Consider the following 20178-nt stretch of genomic DNA (forward strand, 5'->3'; position numbering starts at 1 on the left):
ACAATCAACTGCCCCAAGACAGACACAGCTGCACAAGCACCCATGTCACCAGTTTTGCCTGTCAGCAGCTAGGGGTGCAGGGCCCCAGAACCCCCCTGCACCAATCTCCTCAACAGCTGGCAGGATTCATGGCCACAGCAGCGGTTACCATCCCTGCAGCTTTCACCCTGCTGTGCCTTAACACATATGGCATGAGTTTTCCTTGTCCTCAGCTGGAGGTGCAGTTCCCCCGCCAAACCTCTGCACCCATGTTCTTGAAACTTGGCAGGCTTTGTGGCCTCACCAAGGGCCACCACCTCCGCAGGTTTCACCTCCCTGTGTTGTAACAGATAGGCATGACATGAGTTTTGCTTTCAAGAATTTGAGGTGCAGTTGCCCCCTGAACCCCTGCACCAATCTTCTTGAAACTTGGCTAGCTTCATGCTCTCAGAAGAGGCTACCAGGTTTCCCATATTTTTCTCCTTTAAAAGGAGAATTCATTTTTCAAGTTTGTTCATGACCCTTTCATATATTCTTGTGATCCACTTTTGGGTGCTACTTTAACAAAAGAACTGGAGAACTGTCAAGGGGTCCTCTCTTTTGTTAGTGTTTTCAGGACAGGGGGTGGAGAAAAGAAAGAAATTCTATGGAGGACTGCATCTTGAACTGAATATACTTATTACAAAATTTCAATTAAAAGAATAGGAGTGAAACAAATAGTATTCTCTTACCCAAAGTAATGGCTTTCAGAGTAAAATGATATTGGGAAGAGACTTTTCAAGTTCAAAATAAATGAAGTTAGGTATACATGTAGCATTTATCACAGAAACCAGCTGAATTCAATCTCAGTGACTGGAATACCACATTAAATATACATATAAGATTGAAAGAATAAGTCTAAGATTTGCTGAAGAGGGGTTAATATGCCTTTTTTGTAGCCAGCTTAGAAACAAGGAGGCCCTGTAACAGAGCAGTCTGTCCCTTTAAGGGAGACCAGATAACCCCATTAAGAAAGCCCAACTGTGAAGCATTTTAGGTAAGCAGTGCATCTTTTGCGAGTTTTAAAAGCAAAAGGAGAAGCAAGCAAGCAATGAAGGGGACAGTTTGCTGCACAGAGGGGCCAGGCTGCTGTCCTGGAGCCAGAGCAGAAAGGAACTCCCCGCACCCCCAGTATCTGGAAGGGGACAGTGGGATTTTGTTAGTTTACTTAAAATACTTTTGCTTTGGAGAAATGGCTGAGAAGCCCACAAAGAAGCAAGTTATCTTACAAAATCCACAGGATAACGCACCTGATTACAGGTGGTGGAGAAAAAGCAGGAAGCCTCAGCCACCAGCTAAAGAATGGATAACGAATCCTTTCCGAAATAGCTGGAGAGGCTATGCCAGCAGTAACATCAAGTGTTCTAGCAGTTTCAGCAGAGACTGCAGAGGAACAGCAGCACTTCATTCTTCCATTTCTGGACCAGGGAAAGTCCACGACACAGGTGGGTCTCAAACAGAAGGGGCAGCACCCTTAAAAAGATGGAGTCAGATGAAGATCCTGATGCCTTCCAGAAAACCTTTGAGCATGTGGTCAGAACACAGCAATGGCTCCAGGCAAAGCTGTCCCTGGGGGGGGGGCGGGGGGGGAAAGAGATGAATCAGGGCAACTGCCCTGGGCCCCACACTTTGAGGGGGGTGCCATAGATAGTGACGTACAGGCCCCACGGACAGCACCAGTGCCATATGCCAAGGGTGCCACCACCCTGTGTGGCCAGCGCGCACTGGCAACTTTGTGCTCTGGCTGCTTGCCGCTGCCCACACTCCTCCCCGCACACCGCTTGGGCCAGCTTTGGCTCTTGGATCCATGGGCCACTCACCTACAAGTTGACATGGCACAGGAGTATGAAACCATCCCAGCCACTATCTTAGACAGTGAGCCATATCAGTGCTGGTTCCAGGAAAAAAAAAAAACATTTAAGACTCCCAGCCCAGAGCAGTGACCAGCAGTCTTTCCCACCCAGGACTCTGCCTAGCAGTAAAAAGTAGGCAGGATCTGGGTAAACTGAAACCACCTCAAGAACCAATTGAGAGAGATATTTCCCTCCGACCCAGAGGTATTTGGACTCTGGCCTCCATCATGGTGGTAACGTTGAAGGTCCGAAGGGATACAATTTCAGCTGGGGTGAGGCCTGGTAAGAGAACAGATAAAGGAAAAAGAGTACCATGTGAATGACCTGGCTCTAGGAAAGACTCCACAGAACCAGGATCATTGGGCAGCCAACCTGAGAAAGAAGCTGTGCTCATAAGAGGTCTGATTTTATACAGAAACCGAGGGTAGACCTAGTCTTTGCCCTGCTCTATAGCCGGCTGGCCCAGACAAACAACACACTTATAGACCCTCACCTAGCAACTCAGGACCCCCACTTTGAACTGCACAGGGATGTTCTGATGAAGGTCTCTCAATACAGGATGACCAGAACATAGAAGTCCAAGTTACTGGTGCTAAAAAAAAAAAAAATTCACACCATAATTAAGTTCTGAAGTTAGCCCATGACATACCCTGGACAAGCCCATCTGGAAGTCAAGAAAGTATACTTATGTTCTTGGCAATTTATCAGGACATTAAAGACTAGTGTGTATTCTGCTCCAAGTGCCAGCTGGTGGCCCCAATTGGTGGGTACTCCCCCTTTGAAAGGATTGGGATAAATTTAGTCAGACCATTGGAGCCAAGCACATGCAAGAGTGCTCTTTTATCTTTATATTCATGGATCATGCCATCTGGTACCCGAAGTGATCTGTAATGCCCCAACCCAAACAATGGCCATAGAGCTATTAAAAAGATTCTCACATATGGGTCTCCCACAGAAAATATTAACAGTCCAGGGCACCGTATCTCAATTGCTACAAAAGGTTTGGGTTTTTTTAAGAGTCCACTCAAACAGAACTTCCACCTGCCACTCCCAGAAAGATGGTCAGGTGGAGAGATTTAAATTGGACTCTGAAGAGGAAGTGAGGAGGTTTCTGGCAGAACCCTGGAAATGGGATATGCGCTGACTGTATTTGCTGTTTGGTACTTGTGAGATTCCCCAACTCACAGAGGGGTTTTCTCCTTTTAAACTCCTGTATGGGAAGCAACCCTGAGGGATAATGGACCTCCCTCATGAGACCTGGCAAATACAGGGTATGAGGTTTTGATGTCATCTAGTATGCTCTCCAGCTATAGGAACAGATGGATCTAGCAGAGGGGTGGGTATATATTTGGGCTGGAAGGCTACTTAATGAGTTTTGCAGAGCTGCTGCAGGCTGGAGGAGGTAGGAGGGAAGGGTGACAACCTGACCCAGCATGGGGCTTGAGAAAGGGGGCAATTGGTCCTATTTGGCCCCAGGCCTGTATCCCACACCCACCACCGAGGGCACTGGGCAGAGCAGGGGGACAAGGTCTACATGGAGACTGGCCCAGGACCCCTGCAGGCAGGGCGCAATTGGCAGACAGGACTGGGCTGCAGGTGGACAGGGAACAGTGTCCAAGACAATGGTGGGCGCATGGGGCTGTGGCAGGGACTGCAGGGCAGTGACAGCATGTGGCTAGAGCCCAGGGCAGAGCTGTGATTCACTCCCCACACTTCCCTGTCAGGAGCCCCACAGGGACATATGAGACAAATCATAACTCTACCCCAGGCCCTGGCCATGTGCTGTCACCACCCCCACAATCTCAGCCCCAGCCTCACCTGCCCATCCTGCTCCCAGATGTTGCTCCCTGCTCACCTGTGGCCCCATCCCATCCACCTGCCTGAGCACACCTGGTCCAGTCTCCATGGAGACCCCACCCACCTGCCACCCCGAGTACCTCAGCAGTGGGTGCAGGGCAGATGAGCAGGGGTACTCTGTACTCAGGAACTGGGGCCAAGGCCAGCAATGGCAGCCGAGAAGTGAGATGCCACAGGTGACCAGGGGCAGCAGGACCAGCCACATGCACCACAGTCCAGGCTGACTCCCAGGTGGTACTGAGGGACCTGCCATGGGCTGGACAGAATCCCTTGGTAAGCCAGATCAGGCCTACAGCCTGTATTTCACTCACCTCTGATCTAGCAGAAATATTCGCCTAAAAGAATCTCAGGACTACACAACCCAGTGTTGCAACACTATAATATGACTGCATGATTCCAGATGCATCACCTTGAGGACTGGGTCCTGTTGTTGCTCTCAACTCAGACAGCAAATTGCTTGCTAAATGGTAGGGGCCCTATGAAAGCATAAGATGAGTTGGAGATGCAGATGATGAAGCGAGTCTGGTAGGGAGACAGTAGGGGTCCCAGATATACTATGTAAGCCACTTGAAACCTTGAAGAACCCAAGAAGCAGTGCAAACCTCAACCTCCATCAGAAAATACAGGAAATGTACAGAAAACAGTTACAGAGCAAGCAAAGTCACTCCGGGGGGAACCTACTAATAGCTCAGTAAGCGGAGGCAAAGGTTCTGCTAGAAAACTTTCCAGGTGCATATACAACTTGAGCAGGAAGAACAACCTTGATTAGTCATCAGGTCATCCTGAAACCAGGATATCCTACCCAAAAGGGGCTCTCCCAAATACATAAAATTCTATAAAAGGAAGTATAGAGGATGCTAGGTGATTGAAGAATCAAGTGAATAGTTCAGTTAATTTATATTGGTTCCCAAACGAAACAAGACAATCAGGTTTTGTATTGATTTCTGACACCATGTCCAGTTTACTAAGTTTGATGCATACCCAATGCCCTGGGACAACGAATTGCTGTAACAGCTAGGAAAAGGTAAATTATAGATCAACGCTGGATTTAATGAAGGGTACTGGCAAAGGCCCCTTGCATCAGTGTCCCAAGAGCTAACAGGATTCACAAGGCCACAGTTTAGAACGCTCCCTTCCCGCTTCCATGCTGCCCAGTATATCCAATGGATCAGATATGCCGATGCATCAAAAGCATGCCACAGCCAATCTTGATGATGTGGTGGTGCTCACAATTAGCAGGAAGGAACATCTCCACTGGGTCTGGGCAGTGCTGCAGTCACTTCAGGATGCAGGCCTAACAGTGAACCTGGCAAAATGCAGACTTAGCTCTTCAGAGAAGTAAATGCTAGGCACATCATTGATTAAACCCCTCATTAACGAAGTACCAGTTTTAGTAGAGTCCCTTGTACCAAAAACAAGAAAGCAGCTAAAAGTTCTTCCTGAGATTTGTGAGTTACTATCCACACTTTATCCTTGCTTCCTGGCAATTACTTCCCCACTAACAGACAAGCTAAGCATGACAGTACCCAAAATAACACAGCACTCTCCAACACAGGATGATCAACCTTCAGAGAAATAAAACAGATACTATGCGCTACACACCCTGATATAGGATGGTCAGGACTTGAGTTGCAAATTTATTTTACAGATTGATGTCTCAGGGCAAGGCCAAGAGCCACAGACAACTTCTCCCAAGAAGGAGGGGAACTAGATATGAAAGAGTGGATTTCAGACCCACTCTTGGTGGGGAAGATGTGTAAAAGGGTGGTCTGTCCCTTTAAAAAGGAAGTCAGCCCTGTTAAAGCCCAGCTGTGGGGCTATTTGGGTAAGCAGGGTATGTCCCACTGGGAACTTCAAAGCAATAAAGGAGGAGGAATCAAGCAAGCTGTGAAGGGAAGAGTTTGCTGTAGGGAGGGGCCAAGCTGCTGTGGTAGCGGGACTCCCCTCCTAGTGTCTGGGCACGGACAGTTAGATTTTGTTTTGCTTACTTAAAGTTGAACTTTGCTTTGAAGAACTGGCTGAGGAGCCCATAAAGGAGCAAGTTCTCCTACAAAAGCCAGGAGGGCTAAGGGACATGCTTATAAGCCAACCTCAAAGAACATGTTCCTAGGACAATATCCACCTCAGGAAGGGGAAAAAAAGAAAACATGGTAGTTTAAGTCTCAAAAAAAACACAAACCACTCCCATTTTGTTCTAGATGCTTAAATGTTAACTACTATTCTTGTTTAACTAAGTCGGGGTGACCACATATCAAGACTTTGTGGTCTTTTCCCAGTCTCATCCTAAAAGAAAAGCTATTAAAAAATTAAGATTTTTCTTAGCTTTACTTTTGCTCCCTTTGCTCCATGGAGCAATCAAGTTCTCCATGAAAGAACTTTACTTTAATCCACAGGTAGATTATAACAATTTAATATTGTATTAGGCATGAATTCAGATTGCCTCTTTCACAGCAAGGCATTTACTAAGAAATGTCCAGACAACATTTATTTCTTGTATCCTTTCCATATTTTCACAGGGAAAACAGCATAACATCACCTCTAAAACCTAAATAAAGCTCTTCCTTTGTGAGCACAGTGACTCTGAAGCTTACCTTTCTATAATACAACACCAAATACAAACTATATCCCTTCTACCAGGACAACAGAATTGAAATAAATTTTCTTCAATGGCCAGAAGCTCCAAATTATCTCATCTAGTGTAAACTTATGCTGTAAGTTCAACACTAGACAATCTCAGGGAAACAAGTTACTGTGGGCGAAATTGGTAGAAGACAGAATTAAAGTTTATCAATGCCAAAGGAACTTAAAAAAAACAACAACAACAAACAAACAAAAACCTAATGAAACTGACTGAATGAGCAACACAAAATTGGCACATTAAATCCAATTTGGACAAATGCAAGGTAATGAACCAGTCATCACATATTATTGCTTTGATAATGAACAAAAGGAGTAACTGGGTCTCACACATTGCCAAGTTCTAAATTAATGAATCAGTGATAAAAAACAAAAACAAAAAAACAGAAAACCTGGCATCATTTTAACATTCAACAGTGGTGAGGAAAGGAAGCTAATATTTGGATTAGAGATGTAACTAATAATTTTGGCATCCTGGGGAGACATGCCAGAAAGTGTGTTTGTGTTTTAAAGGCTGGGGGAGAGAATTACTCAAACCTGACTCTGAAGACTCAAAGACTCTAGGTACTGCTATTGCTAAGCAGGCACCACATCTAAACCAGAACCAAGAACTGGTGTCTTACTGTCACATTAATGATTCAAACCAGTAGCATAATTATGGAACAGAACATTCTGAAACCATGACAGTGCCAATACAGAAAAATCAGCATTATGTCCTCATTTGAAATACCATGCCTAGTTCTATGTAATCTTATCTATAAGGCATGATAATTCCCGTGATGTATAATGAGCATTATTATTTTATGTCAAAAGCTCTCATCAATGTTTCTCCTGTCTCATCCCAGAGATGCTGAGAAGACAATCTTTAAAGTAAAGATTTACAAGTTTTAAAATGGGGTGCAATTCCAAGACCATCGCTGGTCAAGTTGTATCCGAGTGTAGAGACAAGAGGAGAAAACAGCCTGCTTCAGACATCTTTACAATAAAAGAATGGACTAGAAGGAATCTCAGTGTGCCCCAGGCAAAGATGGCAAGCTTGCCTGTTCCTCTTATGATTGCTTTTATTCAATTTGGAAAATTTCTGAAGGTCTCTGTTATATGTGGCACTAAACAAACTTTTCCTATAAAACCCTCCTAGAAATACCAAAGCAAGTATGGGTCCTAAAAAGATAAGGTCAAGGCTCATTTCTACTGAGACAGATTTGGTAATATGTGTACTTCTGCTTGAGAAGGCTACCAAGGGAAAAAGTCCCTGAATAGAACTAAATCAGTTACTACAGAGGGAGGGAAGATTTACACTTTTTTCCACAGATGGATATAGATGTTTCATATAAATCAGGCTTACAAGCAGAGAAGAATGGAACTGAAGCCATACAAACAATTCTAACTTTTCATCAGCAAGATAAATTACAGGGAAGAAACTTTCATTGTATCACAGGAGCCTAAAACAAGGTGCAACCTCCTAATTTGACCCCAATCCTTCAGTACAGGACAGAGTCAAGACAACTAGCCATGGTGGTTGGCTCAAGAGAAGTGTGGTGAACAAGGTATTCCATGGTCTCCTAGTCACCTGCCTTTACAGTTACTAAAAACTAGAGTTTAATTCTGCTAAAAAGTTGGCACCTCAGCATGAACAAGCTGAGTCAATAAGGCTGGGTGTGAAAGTTTTTCCTTCTGAACAGTCATGACCTGCCCATGGATAAATATCAACATGATGACACAGTGATGAGCATAGTATAGTCTATTCTGGTTGCAGTAATACCTCACAAAGATTTCTTCTTAACTGTAAGTCCTTGGCATCAACATGCCCAGATTGGCACGAACAAAGACTGTCAAATGATTTTTATTCATGAAATGTATTTTAGAGTTTAAAATGAATATACTCTATTTTCTACAATGTCTTATTTTAGTATATTGGCAGGATTACTAAATTGTTAAAAGGACTCGTTTTGCAAAAAGTCATTATCCCCTCCACTGGAGAAAGTACATACTCTTCAAACTTTGTTTTCTCACCAGTTCATGTCACTAGTTTTAAGAGGTAAGTGACCTAACTTTAGAAATGAGTTAGCTCAAGGAGGAAAGATCTGAAATCTGATCAGCTATAATTTTTTGCCACTATCATTTTATTACAAGCAGCAAAGATTTTATTTACCTTCTCCCTCTGTATTTGCAGTAATGTGGATGTACAAACATACTTGTAACATGATTCTTTAAGGTGTTCCAACATGAATTTTTAATTTAATAATGATTACTATTAAAATCACTACTGCAAAGTTATGGTTATAGTGGATTCTACAAGCTTTAGTACTGTAGAACATACTGACGTGTTTAATCACAGCTATATAAACGCATAAAGAAAAATGCAAATGTCCATTTAACTCCCGAGTGATTTAAGTACTGTTTAAAGCTAATTATGTTTCCAAAAAATTAAAACAATTTAAGTTCTGTTTTCTTTTGTTACTTTAGGATTTACTTTAGGTTTATCTCCCTTCCACACACATCTCAGCGTTAAATGGATGTGCTAAATCAACCTAAGTTTTCACATAATTAAGATTTGTTCAAGCACACTGAAATCAACTACAGAACTCTAACTCTTAAGGTGTGTATAGAAGACTACAACTACCAGCAGAACCTTTTGTTTTTCTTCTGTAAAAGCAGCAGAAGTGCCCCTTTTCAACTTATTGTCTCTCCAAGCAAGTAGCAGCACATAAATTTTTGGATAGAAGGTGACGCTCTATTTCCATAAAAGCCTGACTAGTTTTCAAAGTATGAACTACTGAGCAATGGGGATGCTACTATACTATTTTTGGCATAAGGAGTAGTGCTAAATATTTTGCTGAAAAGTTGGTTAAAAAAAAAAAAAAAAAAAAAAATGGTCTTGCCAGATAGCCAGCTCTGTTAATGTTTAGAGGCCCAGAAGTTAAACTTAATGGAAGCCTTCATGTATTTGTCATTTATCTGCTTTTAAATACTTACAGTGAAAAATACGGAAATCAATGTATGGATGAGAACCTCTTCTCTCTGTTTCAAATCCTGCCCGACTTCTTACTCGCACATCTCCTAGAAACAGGGTCAAGAGTGAAATAAAAGTGTGGAAGAGTGGCAGAGATAAAATGCAATTGAACATAACTGCAAAGGGGTAAAGATTCATGTATTTAATGGAGTAGGGTTATTCATACAATATGCCTATTTCAATGCTTTTTATTTTAGAGGTGAAGTTCAAAACAAAGTTTGAAGACTTGTTAAACATGCAACTGCATGCTTTTTGTCAAATTCTTTCCTGCCTAAGCAAATGTGGCCAAAAGCATGTGGTAAGCATTCAGATGAAATTAAGAACAGTTGGCTACACCATTTTAATGATAAAAACGCACCTAAATATGACAGGAAACAAGAACATTAAAACTTGATTTGTCCCTCAACACACAGAAAAACAATACCATTTTATAGTACAAAAGATTCTAGAAATGGTAGCTTTTAGCAAATAAGCTATTTACATTATGTTCTCATATTAGATAATAGAACATTGTCTCACTAGTATTTACTTACTTGTGCTCAGCTGTTTGAATATTACACAAGAGCCTATTAAAATACCAAAACTCAGTATTAAAATTTTGGAGCATAGAACTATTTTCTACTTCAGCTATAACAATCAACTTTAAGCTGAATCTCTTAACATAATACTGATGTCTACATTAACTTTTTACCAACTGAAAGCTATTAGTGTTCATTTACTAATTCTTTGTACATGTTAATTATTTAATTAAAATACACTTACAATTAAAAATCCTTTTGGTTCTTATAAACTGAGAAAATTCCTTGAGGATCGATTACAACAGTAACACAGTATTATGTTGGCCTCAAGTCTTAACACAATATGAAAAAGCTGGAAAATTCCCAGAAAACCTATTTAATCAAATTCTTACATGCATATCACAACCCTCTCCTCAAAAAGTTATGCAAGGTAAAAGCAAGAAACAAACTGAGGGTGCTGAATGGAGATAACAAAAGACTGGATTGCAAACATTTACGAGGAGTAGTGAAATACCTGCAGCTATTTAAGTTCCAGGAACTGCTACCATTCCAGTGTACTGAAACTGTTCCATCCCTCCCCACCCCTTCTAACTAGTTTATTCATAAGTCACACACATCATTAAAACAAACAGCAGACAACTTTTCTCAGTCAGAACTGTAAGCAGAGTCTTACATGAATGGAATCTGGCAAGCACAATGTGCAAGTATCACAAAGATGAGCAGACCTAGCACACAGTGTGCATCATAAATTAGAACGTTTCAATGACACTAAACTCAGACTGTACAGCTACTCCTCGCTTAACGTCGTAGTTACGTTATTGAAAAACTCGACTAAGTGAAATGACGTTAAGCAAATCCAATTACATGTTTCCCTTGCCAACCACAGGGGTTAGGTTCCTGAAAGTTCCTGTGGTTGGCAAAATCCACAGAGCTGGAGAAGCAGGGGCTGTGGGTGGGGGGTGAGGGGCACCAGCAAGGCTGTGGGAGCTGAGAGGCACGAGCAGGGCTAGAGGCACCTCCCCGCCCCTTCTCCAAAGCATGGATACTCAAAACCATGGTTGGCAAGGGTAAACTGTACGTCACAGTAGTTGCCTACTAGCAGACAGCGGCCAACAACATTATAACCAAACATCACACAACTTTAAACAAGTATGTTCTCTAATAGATCAGCGACATGATAACAGAACAACGTTAAGTGGGACGAGGTTAAGTGAGGAGTACCTATATATATTTCTTAGTTCTTCTTTCCTTGAATTTTCAATTTTTAAAAGCATGCTTAATGAAAATGATAGCAGGTTTCAGAAAAACGGAAACTAACTTCACATCCAGACATAAATCTAGGGTTACCATACATCTGGGTTTTCCTGGACATGTCCTCTTTTTGGGTCTTCCCATCTCCGTCCAAGCGTTTGTTTTTTTTAAATATCAACAAATGTTTGGGATTTTGGTCTGCTCAGCATCCACATTTTCCCCGGCACTTACTGGCTTGCCCTAGCAAGAAGCTGCTTGGGGCTGGGAAGAGTGGGGGAAGAGCAATTGGAGGCAAGGACATCACATGAGCAGCCCTGGCAGCTGAATGCAGGTAAGTCTATGGGGGGCAGGTAGAAGGCCAGGGCTTGGGGACTGTTTTTGGTATGTGTCTGTCAGGAGTGTATGAGGGGGGCAGGTGCCTGCTGGTGGTGGAGGAAACTGCCTGGGTACTGGGGCTGCAGCAGAGTGGGTGAAGCGCCCACCCCTCCATGGGAGAGAGGGGCTGGGAGGCCCTTCAAGGGCAGCGGGGAGCTGCATGGCCGGGTCAGCAGTACCAGGACAGGCGCCCTTGCTCATAGGGATGGAGCAACCGGGAGAAGCTGCAGAGCTGAGGGGCAGCAGGGGGCTGCAAGTCAGAAGTGAAGAGCACCGGCAGGGCTGGGGGTGACAGAGGTCTCTGGTTTGGGAGTAAGGGGCACCAGCAGGGCTGTGGGGCAGAGCGCTGCAGGTCAAGAGTGAGGGGCATCAGCAAGGACAGGGTTACCATGGTTCAGGAGTGACAGGCAGCAGTAGAGCTGGGGAGGCTGTGGCTTGAGAGTGAGGGACAGGTGCAGGGTATCGGCATATCACTGCCCCACCTCCCCAATCCTATTACCCACCACCAAGTTTCCTCTTTTTTTGAAATTGAAAATATGGTAACCCCAATTAATCCTCACTTCTGAGGCAAAAATGCCAGACTGCAAAGCTAACAAATGTTCAAATGCTAAGCAGAGTAAGAGGGTGTTGAGCACAGTCATGTTGGTCTAAGGATACAGGCAGACAAGGTCCTTTGGGTAATTGTGATATCTTTTATTAAACCAACTAAATAGTTGGAAACAGTTGTTCTTTGCAACTTTCAGGCACAAACGCCTTTCTTCAGGCACAGCCAGATGACTCTCCCTATACATGAAGATGGGTGTTTGTGCCTGAAGGCTTGCAGAGAACAATTTTTTCACCTGTTTAGTTAGTCTAATAAAAGATATCACATTTACTCAAAGAACCTTGTCAAGTAGAGTAAGAAACATTTGTCTTACTTTTCCAGAATATATGAAGGCAACACTGTAGAATTCTTCTGATAGGTGTAAAGATGTAAAGAAAGCTGGTAAATAATAGGCTTACTAATGTTACCTTAGTAAAATGTTTCATAGAAGGATTAGTAAGAAAGAGAGAGAAAAGGGAAGAATACTATGCATTAATAATATCTGTATATGAATACAGCAATGAATAAAAATGAAAGTGCTTTCCCCAGTCTTAAAAAGTGGATTGGCCAACTACATAAACAATCTATTGCAAAAACCTATATAAAACGTTTCATAGTTGACCTGAATTACCTTCTCTTTTTTATCTTTTTAAAATTAAAATTTAGGTAAATTTAGAAATAATTTTTTTCACTGATGGGGAACATATTAAACTGATGGGGAGATGCAACTTGGGGTCTGCCAGATAAAGCCACATAAGTAGCAGAAACAAATATTTACCTGAGAAGTAATAGCAATCCAGAAAAACATTCTTGACCATGTTCACATTTGGTAGGGTCCAAAGTTTGACATTACAGACGGTCTATTAAAGTACCCCACACTTCTCCCAAAGTGTATATGGTAATGCTTAAAATGGATACAAAAATGGTCTGATACCTTTATAGCAATCATAGTTTGATGATTTCAAAGGAGGTGGGGGTGGTTTTTTGCATTCTACCATGATTGTTTAACTGCTAGGCTGATCTTTGGTTTTGAAGTTGAGAAAGAAGACATATCTAAATATGTGTAACATTCTACAAATCAGCAAGTTTCATAGTGCAGAGACACTAATGAGAAGAGGTTTCTTCTAGTGGTCTGAGTGAAAACATTTTGTTCTGCAAGCTCACCAGCTGAAATACACCAATAATTGATACACAAAGACAGTGCAACTGACTGGAAGGATTTATAGATGGTAGGGTTAGAAGGGACCTCAACAGATCATAGAGTCTGACCCCCTGCCTAGGCAGGAAAGAGTGCTGGGGTCAAATGACCCCAGCCAGATGCCTATCCAGCCTTCTCTTAAAGACCCCCCAGGGAGGGGAGAACACCACCTCCCTTGGAAGCCCATTCCAAATTTTGACCATCCTTAGCATGAAGAAGTTTTTCCTGATATCTAGCCTAAATCTGCTCTCTGTCAGTCTGTGACCACTGTTCCTTGTTACCATGAGGTGCCCTGGTAAACAGAACATCTCCAATCCCTTGCTGCGTCCCCTTAATGAATTTGTAGGTGACCACGAGATCACCTCTCAGCCTTCTCTTGCAGAGGTCCCTCAGTCTCTCCCCATAGGACTTATCCCATAAGCCCCTAACCATACAAGTAGAACCCCTATGGACCCTCTCAAGTCTATCAATATCCTTCCTGAAGTACGGTGTCCAAAACCAGACACGATACTCCAACTGCAGTATAACCAATAGAGGGGAAGCATCACCTCCTTGGTTCTATTTGTCATCCATCTGCTGATGCATGATAAAATGCAGTTAGCTTTGCTAATGATTTCGTCACACTGACAACTCATGTTCATCTTGGAGTCCACTGCGACTCTGAGATAGCTTTCTGCATCCATGCTGCTGAGAGGATCACTTCCCAGCCAGTACGTGTGCTGAATATTTTTGTGCCTTAGGTGCAGCACTCTGCACTAGTCCGTTGTACTGCACCCTATTGTGTACTGCCCATTTTTCTAACCTGTCCAGGTCTGCCTGCAATCATTCCCTACCCTCCAGGATGAAAAAAAACTTTGGGGGAATAATTAGCTGAAAAGAAACAGGGAGCCAACAATGAGCAAGACACAATAGTAGTGAGATAAGACAGTGATGAAAAATTGTACCTACAGAACAGAGTTGAAATTTCCCAATTATGGACAAAAAAGTTAAAGTGGAGCAAGGTATTTTTTACTGAGCACTTGACAAGGCAAACAGGAAGATTCTTCTTGGCTAAGTGGAAGAAAGGGTGGAAATTAATTAAAAACAGGGTATTATTTAGTGAGACTCTGGAAAGCAGCCAAGTTTTTAACCTCAAAAGACCCTTCATGTATAAGGCCCCTGGGCAGACATTAGTTACTTCCATCAAGCAACAGGCAATATCACTCAATGGAAACTGTCATGCTATGTGACCTGCTTCACATTCAAAGGGCAAGCTATCCAGAGGAAAAAAAGATCTTGGGAACTTGCTCTGTCAGTACTTCCCAACAAGGGGAGCTGGAGAGCTGCTGGCAAGGGCTGTCATCTCTCTCTCTCTCTCTCTCTCTCTACAGCTGTGCTGGGAATGAGACAACAATGGAGCTGCTCCCCCAAACCTTGTGCAGATCCAGGGAGACCAGGGTGAAGGGGCAGAGGGGGTGGACTCACTCTCCAGGGAATCTTATGAGGTGTTTTTGCCTATGTGCTTGTCCTGCCCACAGGTTTCTGAATAAAATTCCCTCCCCCACCTATTCCTAAGTCAGACAAGTAAAGCAATTTACTTTATTTACACTCTGGGATTCACCAAGAGGATCTAATCCTTTCTTAAAGCAGCAGCCTTGAAGGCTGGTTGAAGAAAGAGCAGGGGCAGTGAGACATCTCACAGCCTAGGGCAGCAGTTAAGCATGAGTCAGAGTCCCCTTGCAGGAAGTGGGGCAGGGAGGGGGACAGGGAGAGACAGCCGTCTACTCTGGGATAGTGGAGGACCTGGCAAGACATTATCACCCTACGTGTGACATGCCATAGGTTCAAATTAAAGCTTGATGAAAACCGTACTTTAAAATGTCTACATTTTTCAAGCAACAAATTTACAGCTTGTTGGTCATTTCTACTGTGCAATTATTATTTGGCACATGTCATACATTGTGGAGGAGCACCAGCAGGGTGCTCACCACTCTGGGGATGTTACAAGCTCTGTGGGAGCTTGCTTGCAGAGCAGCGGGGAAAAGCCTCCCCCAGGCACCATTTCAAGGGGGAAGGTGGGTGGCAGAGCACATCTGGTGTCTGCCACTTGAAGAGCTGGCAGCAGGTGATGTCCAGTCTCTGATGAGTGGCTATTTTAGATCCAGGCCAGCAGGAGCTGGAGACAGCAGTTTGCTACCTGATGCCATGGAAGGAACATCTCCTGGTGGGGATGCTGCTCCTGCAATAACTAGGAGGTAAGGGCAGGAACTTATAAGGATGGGTTGAAGGCTCCTCAACCCAGGGCCCTCGAAAGGTAGCCTCCTGCCTAGTTACCAGCTAATTAGGCAGGCGAGCAAGGCAGGCAGTATGCCCAGAGGAAGTAGGAGACCAGCACTGTGGCTGGTTGGCGACCTGCCACAACATCTAAATTTATTGTGCAATTAACCAGTTAATGCACAATAGATGTAATGTGCATTAGGGCCCAAGAGTTCTGTTCCATTCTTGAAATAAAAAGCAATACTTCCCTTATAAAGGCAACTCTCCTGGAATGATAAATTTTGTTACTTCTTAGGCCAGGGGTCAGCAACTTTTCACTGCCCAGTTTGGGTCAGAGGCAGACCAGTGCACAGCAAACGAGCACTAGGACCCAGATACCATCACCAGTTTTCATAGCAGCTGCACAAGGAAAGTGCCCTTTCCCCAAAGCAGCACAGGGAGAGAGAGTATCTGCGCTCACCCCCAAGGCAGCCCGGGGAAACAAACTACTACTGAAGCCCCCTGCCGCTATGGGAAAAAGCGCCAGCAGCAGACAGTAAAGCAATACAGGGAAAAGTCCTCGCGCTCACCAGCTGCATGCCTTCTGCCTCTGACCTGAATTGAGTCAAATTAACTGCTGAAGCACTCCATCTGCCAGCCAGATCAAGTGGCTATATGGGCTGGATCTAGCCTGTGAGCCACCTACCAACCTGACCTAAATAATTTTCAGGAATAAGGGGATCTAGTACCAACATACATAACCAGAAACTGACAAGTACCTCTGGGCCCAGTTTCTGTCACCACTGGGAAGAGAATCAAATGAGTTTATAAAGGGAAAGCATTTAATATCTTGAGTGATTTACACTTGGGTGGAGAGAGGAAAGAGCGCGGACGGGGGCGGGGTGAACGACATAACATTCTTCAGATTTAGAGCGTCTTCCATCAAACCAAAGAGTCCCTGAAGGAAGCCGTAAGGCCATAAGAGCAGTCCAAGATCAGTGCCAACTAAATTTTCTGGCAATTGAAAGGTAAGTCTGTGCCAAAAAATGAGCAGTGTTACAAAGAGAATCACAAGTGAAATTCTTTCAGTCTTTGGTTGCCTATTTTCTTTTATTCATGCACTCTGAAATGTTTTTAAAAAGTTAAAGCCAAACCAAAGGAATACCTGAACCATGAAAACAGAGTACTACAGAATCATTAAAATTGTTAACAAAGACCACAAAGTCCTTTTTCAAGTATATTATACTGTATTTATTTGATTCCAAGATGAGGTCTCCCCCACCAACTCGACATAACAAACATAACAAAGCTTCATCTTAGAATGGGACAGCCTAACTAGAAGCTGTGGGAAGCAGTAGTGTCTCCAGCTGATTCAGGTGCCAGGGGAGTCTCTTAGTTGTTCCTGGCACACACTGCAGAGCAGGTTCCTCCTTCCAGCACTTGTTCCCTACCTACCTTGGCCCAGCCGCTATCCAGGAGATAGCAGGTAGGCCAAGATCCCTGCACAACTGCTCCCTGCAGTGTATGGCAGGTACAAGTCAGAAGCAGCTCTGGGGCTCTATCTGTAACAGGATCAGCCAGGGACAGCAACAGAACAGGGGGGCAAGCAGGGGGCAAATGGCAAGGGAACAAGGCATCAGAGGGTGGGGGGGCAGTAACAGTGGGGCCTGTGCCAGGGGAGAAAAGAAATTAGGGCTAGCAGGGGACAAAGGGGAGAGGTCAGGTCATTCCCCGCCTCTCCCCACTGCCTGCCCCACCACTTGTTCCCCTACCACTGTTTTTTCCAACACAGTGGTGGGAGAGAAGGGGGACAACAAATATAAAATGACCCTTGAATAACTAGATTCCATATGTGGAAAATTATAACAAATGTATAAATTTCCATGTACAGAATTTAATTATTGGAGGAGAGGGGTGGTCTTAAATTCAATGTCATCTTGGAATCAGGTAAATATGGTATTTACCTACTGGATTAATTTCTAAGGAGCAGCTGCCCCCTCAATGAGAAAAGCCCGTTTTCTAAATACACTTTCTGATATTTAAGTTTACAACAAATGGCTCATGGTTTTCTTTTTAGATCCCAGCACTTCCAAGAAGGTTCTTGAATCCGGCATCCTCATGGTTTCTAACATAAATCTATCATAATTCTTGGAATATTTCTGCAAATCAGAAGAGAACCAGAAACAAAGATGATGAAAACTCTCGCTCTCCAGAAGAAAAAAAGCCTTCAGGGTTGAAGGCTTTGATTTTCTTTTTTTTCTTTTTTTTATTTATTTATTTTTACCAGAAGCAGCAGCACATTACTTCAACCTGGCTCTGCAGCTTCTGTAAAGATCAGGCACATCAGTGGGGCTTTTTGACACTTAGCTAAAGCTACTTTAATCAGCTATTAGATAAAAGCACCAAAAAGCCCCACTAAAATACCTGATCTTTACAGATGTCAGGTGAGCCTGGCTGAAATAACACACTGCCTCTTCTGAGTATGTGCAGGGTTTGGCATGAGAATGCACCAAGTTTAAAATAAAGCGTGGGGGTGGGGGGTGTTACATCTGCAAACACCCCTTGCGAGTGAGTGAGTGTTATGCATTCTCAGTCATTTTTGTTATATTGCATACTCAGTTTTCCCTGGAATAAATGAAAAGCATTTTTGGAAGGCCAAAAGTCTGAAGCAAATGATCATCAAGGGGCCAGCAAAGAGGAGAAACTCGTCTGGGAAGGACTGGAAGGATGGTGAAAGAACAAAGGGGAGGAAAAGGGCAGAACTAATTTAAAAGGGCAGAAATTCAGTGTGAAGTGCAGGGTTTCCACAAGAAAGTCCTTTGTGGAAAGATAAGACCAAAAACATGTAAAATGAACACACAAAACTACAGACAGTTTAAACTGGAAGTAGAGTAAAAAGAAATTCCAAATTATAGTTTTCTACCTTTGCAGCTTGTTATTTTTACTCTCTCTATAGTGTAAGCTAGCTGGCCATGCAGAATTTGCACAGACTCTTTAGATATAGGGCACAGTACTCCATCTGAGATCTGTAAGCGAATAATCTGAGACAGGCCACCCTACAGACCATTAACTTCTAACACCCAGCATTGGCCAGCAGGGAAAAAGTACCAAATACAAAAAAAAGGAAAAGTAGCACATCAGAAAATGAAAGTATCATAGTTTTACAGGAACAACCAATGGGAAACACTAAGGAGAGTTGTAAACAGAAGCAGCAGAATATGGCCATATAGTCAGACCACTTCAAAGAACAACTCAGCAGAATTCTACAATGTTGCATCCATGTCCATATTTTGAAGAGGTGAACAAGGCATTTCCTAAATTACCAACTCTGAGCTAGGGAAGTGTTTTCCGTATGAGCATGATAAAATGGGCGACTATTCTGCAGAGACAGAGAAAGCAGAAATCATCTTAAATCAATAAGAATCCATCAGACATTGCCACCAGTGAAGACTGTTACAGCTTTCCCATTTATGTATCCACACAAGATAATGTTTTGGTTGGATTTGGAAATACTGCCACAGCACAGTAGTTTCAATCCACCTGGAGTCACCTGAACTTCCATTCAAGTCTGGGATTCCAACAGCCTGAAAATTTTAAGGAAAGCAGTTATGATTACATTGCAGACAAAGCCATTAAGGGAAAGTCACAAGCAGTTTTATGACTAAATTTTAACATACCAAAATGGTGTCTTATTCCATCATACTTTAATGTTCTTCTTGGTTCACTGAACTAATCAGAAATTCAAGCAAAGATAACAGTTTTACCTAAATCAATATAAAAATTACACCCCTGTGGCAGTAAAATTTGTGTTCTGCATTGCAAATGTGCGCAAAAGCAATTGACCTAACAATACCTGCATTGCTGTAAAGAGCTTATTACCCTCATTTATTCAAATTTATTAAAAACACAAACTAAGATATAGTTCATTTGAATCACAGACAGAATCTAAGTTTATGACAACTGTTCTCTAGGAAGATTCATCTTACTGTTGAATTTTCAGACTGGTTTCTCTCAGGATCAGTTCATAGGATAACACTAATGAAAAGAAATGTGTAACTTGTTACAAACCTGTACAACCAAAGGCTTAAACATTTGAGAACACAGATAACCACTAGCCAGAAGACCTAACAGTGTGCATTTTGAGTGAAGAAATTATCTAGCCACAAAGATTAGGAAAAAAATTTTGTTGCTAATAAAAGTGAAAAACTGATTTAGAAGACTCACTGTATTTGATTATCTGTTTAATCCAATAGTGAGTTAGAGTTTTTCTTTTCACAGTAAGACATCCGAGTAAATTACGTTTATACACATAGTAAAAATTAAAAACAGTCAACGCATTTAGAGTCCTGTTTAATCTATTAGATTTCTGCCTTTTAAAAGACAAGGATGTCAAAAGTGAGACACTGCTTTCAAGTAGAGTATGAAAGAAGGCATACTTTATTTTTCCCATATTGCACTTGTTCATCACCCCAAAAGATTCTCTCTAAAGTAATTACGCATTCAAAATCCAGAAATAATAATGTACATTTATTCTTCTTTCCAACAAGAGGCAAAAAAAATCATAAATCACCTATTTTTCCCCATTAAAAGTAACAGAACCTATTATACCTCCCTATTTATTTGTAGGCTGAGCTACTGTT

At 42.7% G+C, this 20178-nt stretch overlaps 1 protein-coding gene across 8 annotated transcripts in view; it reads right to left on the reverse strand.

Moving 5' to 3' along the window:
- Window positions 1–20178, reverse strand: part of PDE7A (phosphodiesterase 7A) — a 128889-nt gene that overhangs the window by 35153 nt on the left and 73558 nt on the right. For 3 of the 8 annotated variants that reach the window (XM_019548677.1, XM_019548661.1, XM_019548657.1), the window contains exons 3-4: window positions 9912–9944; window positions 9342–9425 (exon numbers count right to left, since the gene is read on the reverse strand). The exons of 2 other annotated variants lie outside the window; for them this stretch is intronic. In XM_019548677.1, coding sequence (XP_019404222.1) covers window positions 9342–9425; window positions 9912–9944 — 117 coding nt within the window. The remainder of the gene's footprint in view (window positions 1–9341; window positions 9426–9911; window positions 9945–20178) is intronic. 3 more of the 8 variants (XM_019548685.1, XM_019548671.1, XM_019548695.1) reach the window with 1 other exon arrangement.

The sequence above is a fragment of the Crocodylus porosus genome, unplaced genomic scaffold (genome assembly GCF_001723895.1).
Source record: "Crocodylus porosus isolate Cpor-Errol unplaced genomic scaffold, CroPor_comp1, whole genome shotgun sequence".
Taxonomy (NCBI): Eukaryota; Metazoa; Chordata; order Crocodylia; family Crocodylidae; genus Crocodylus; species Crocodylus porosus.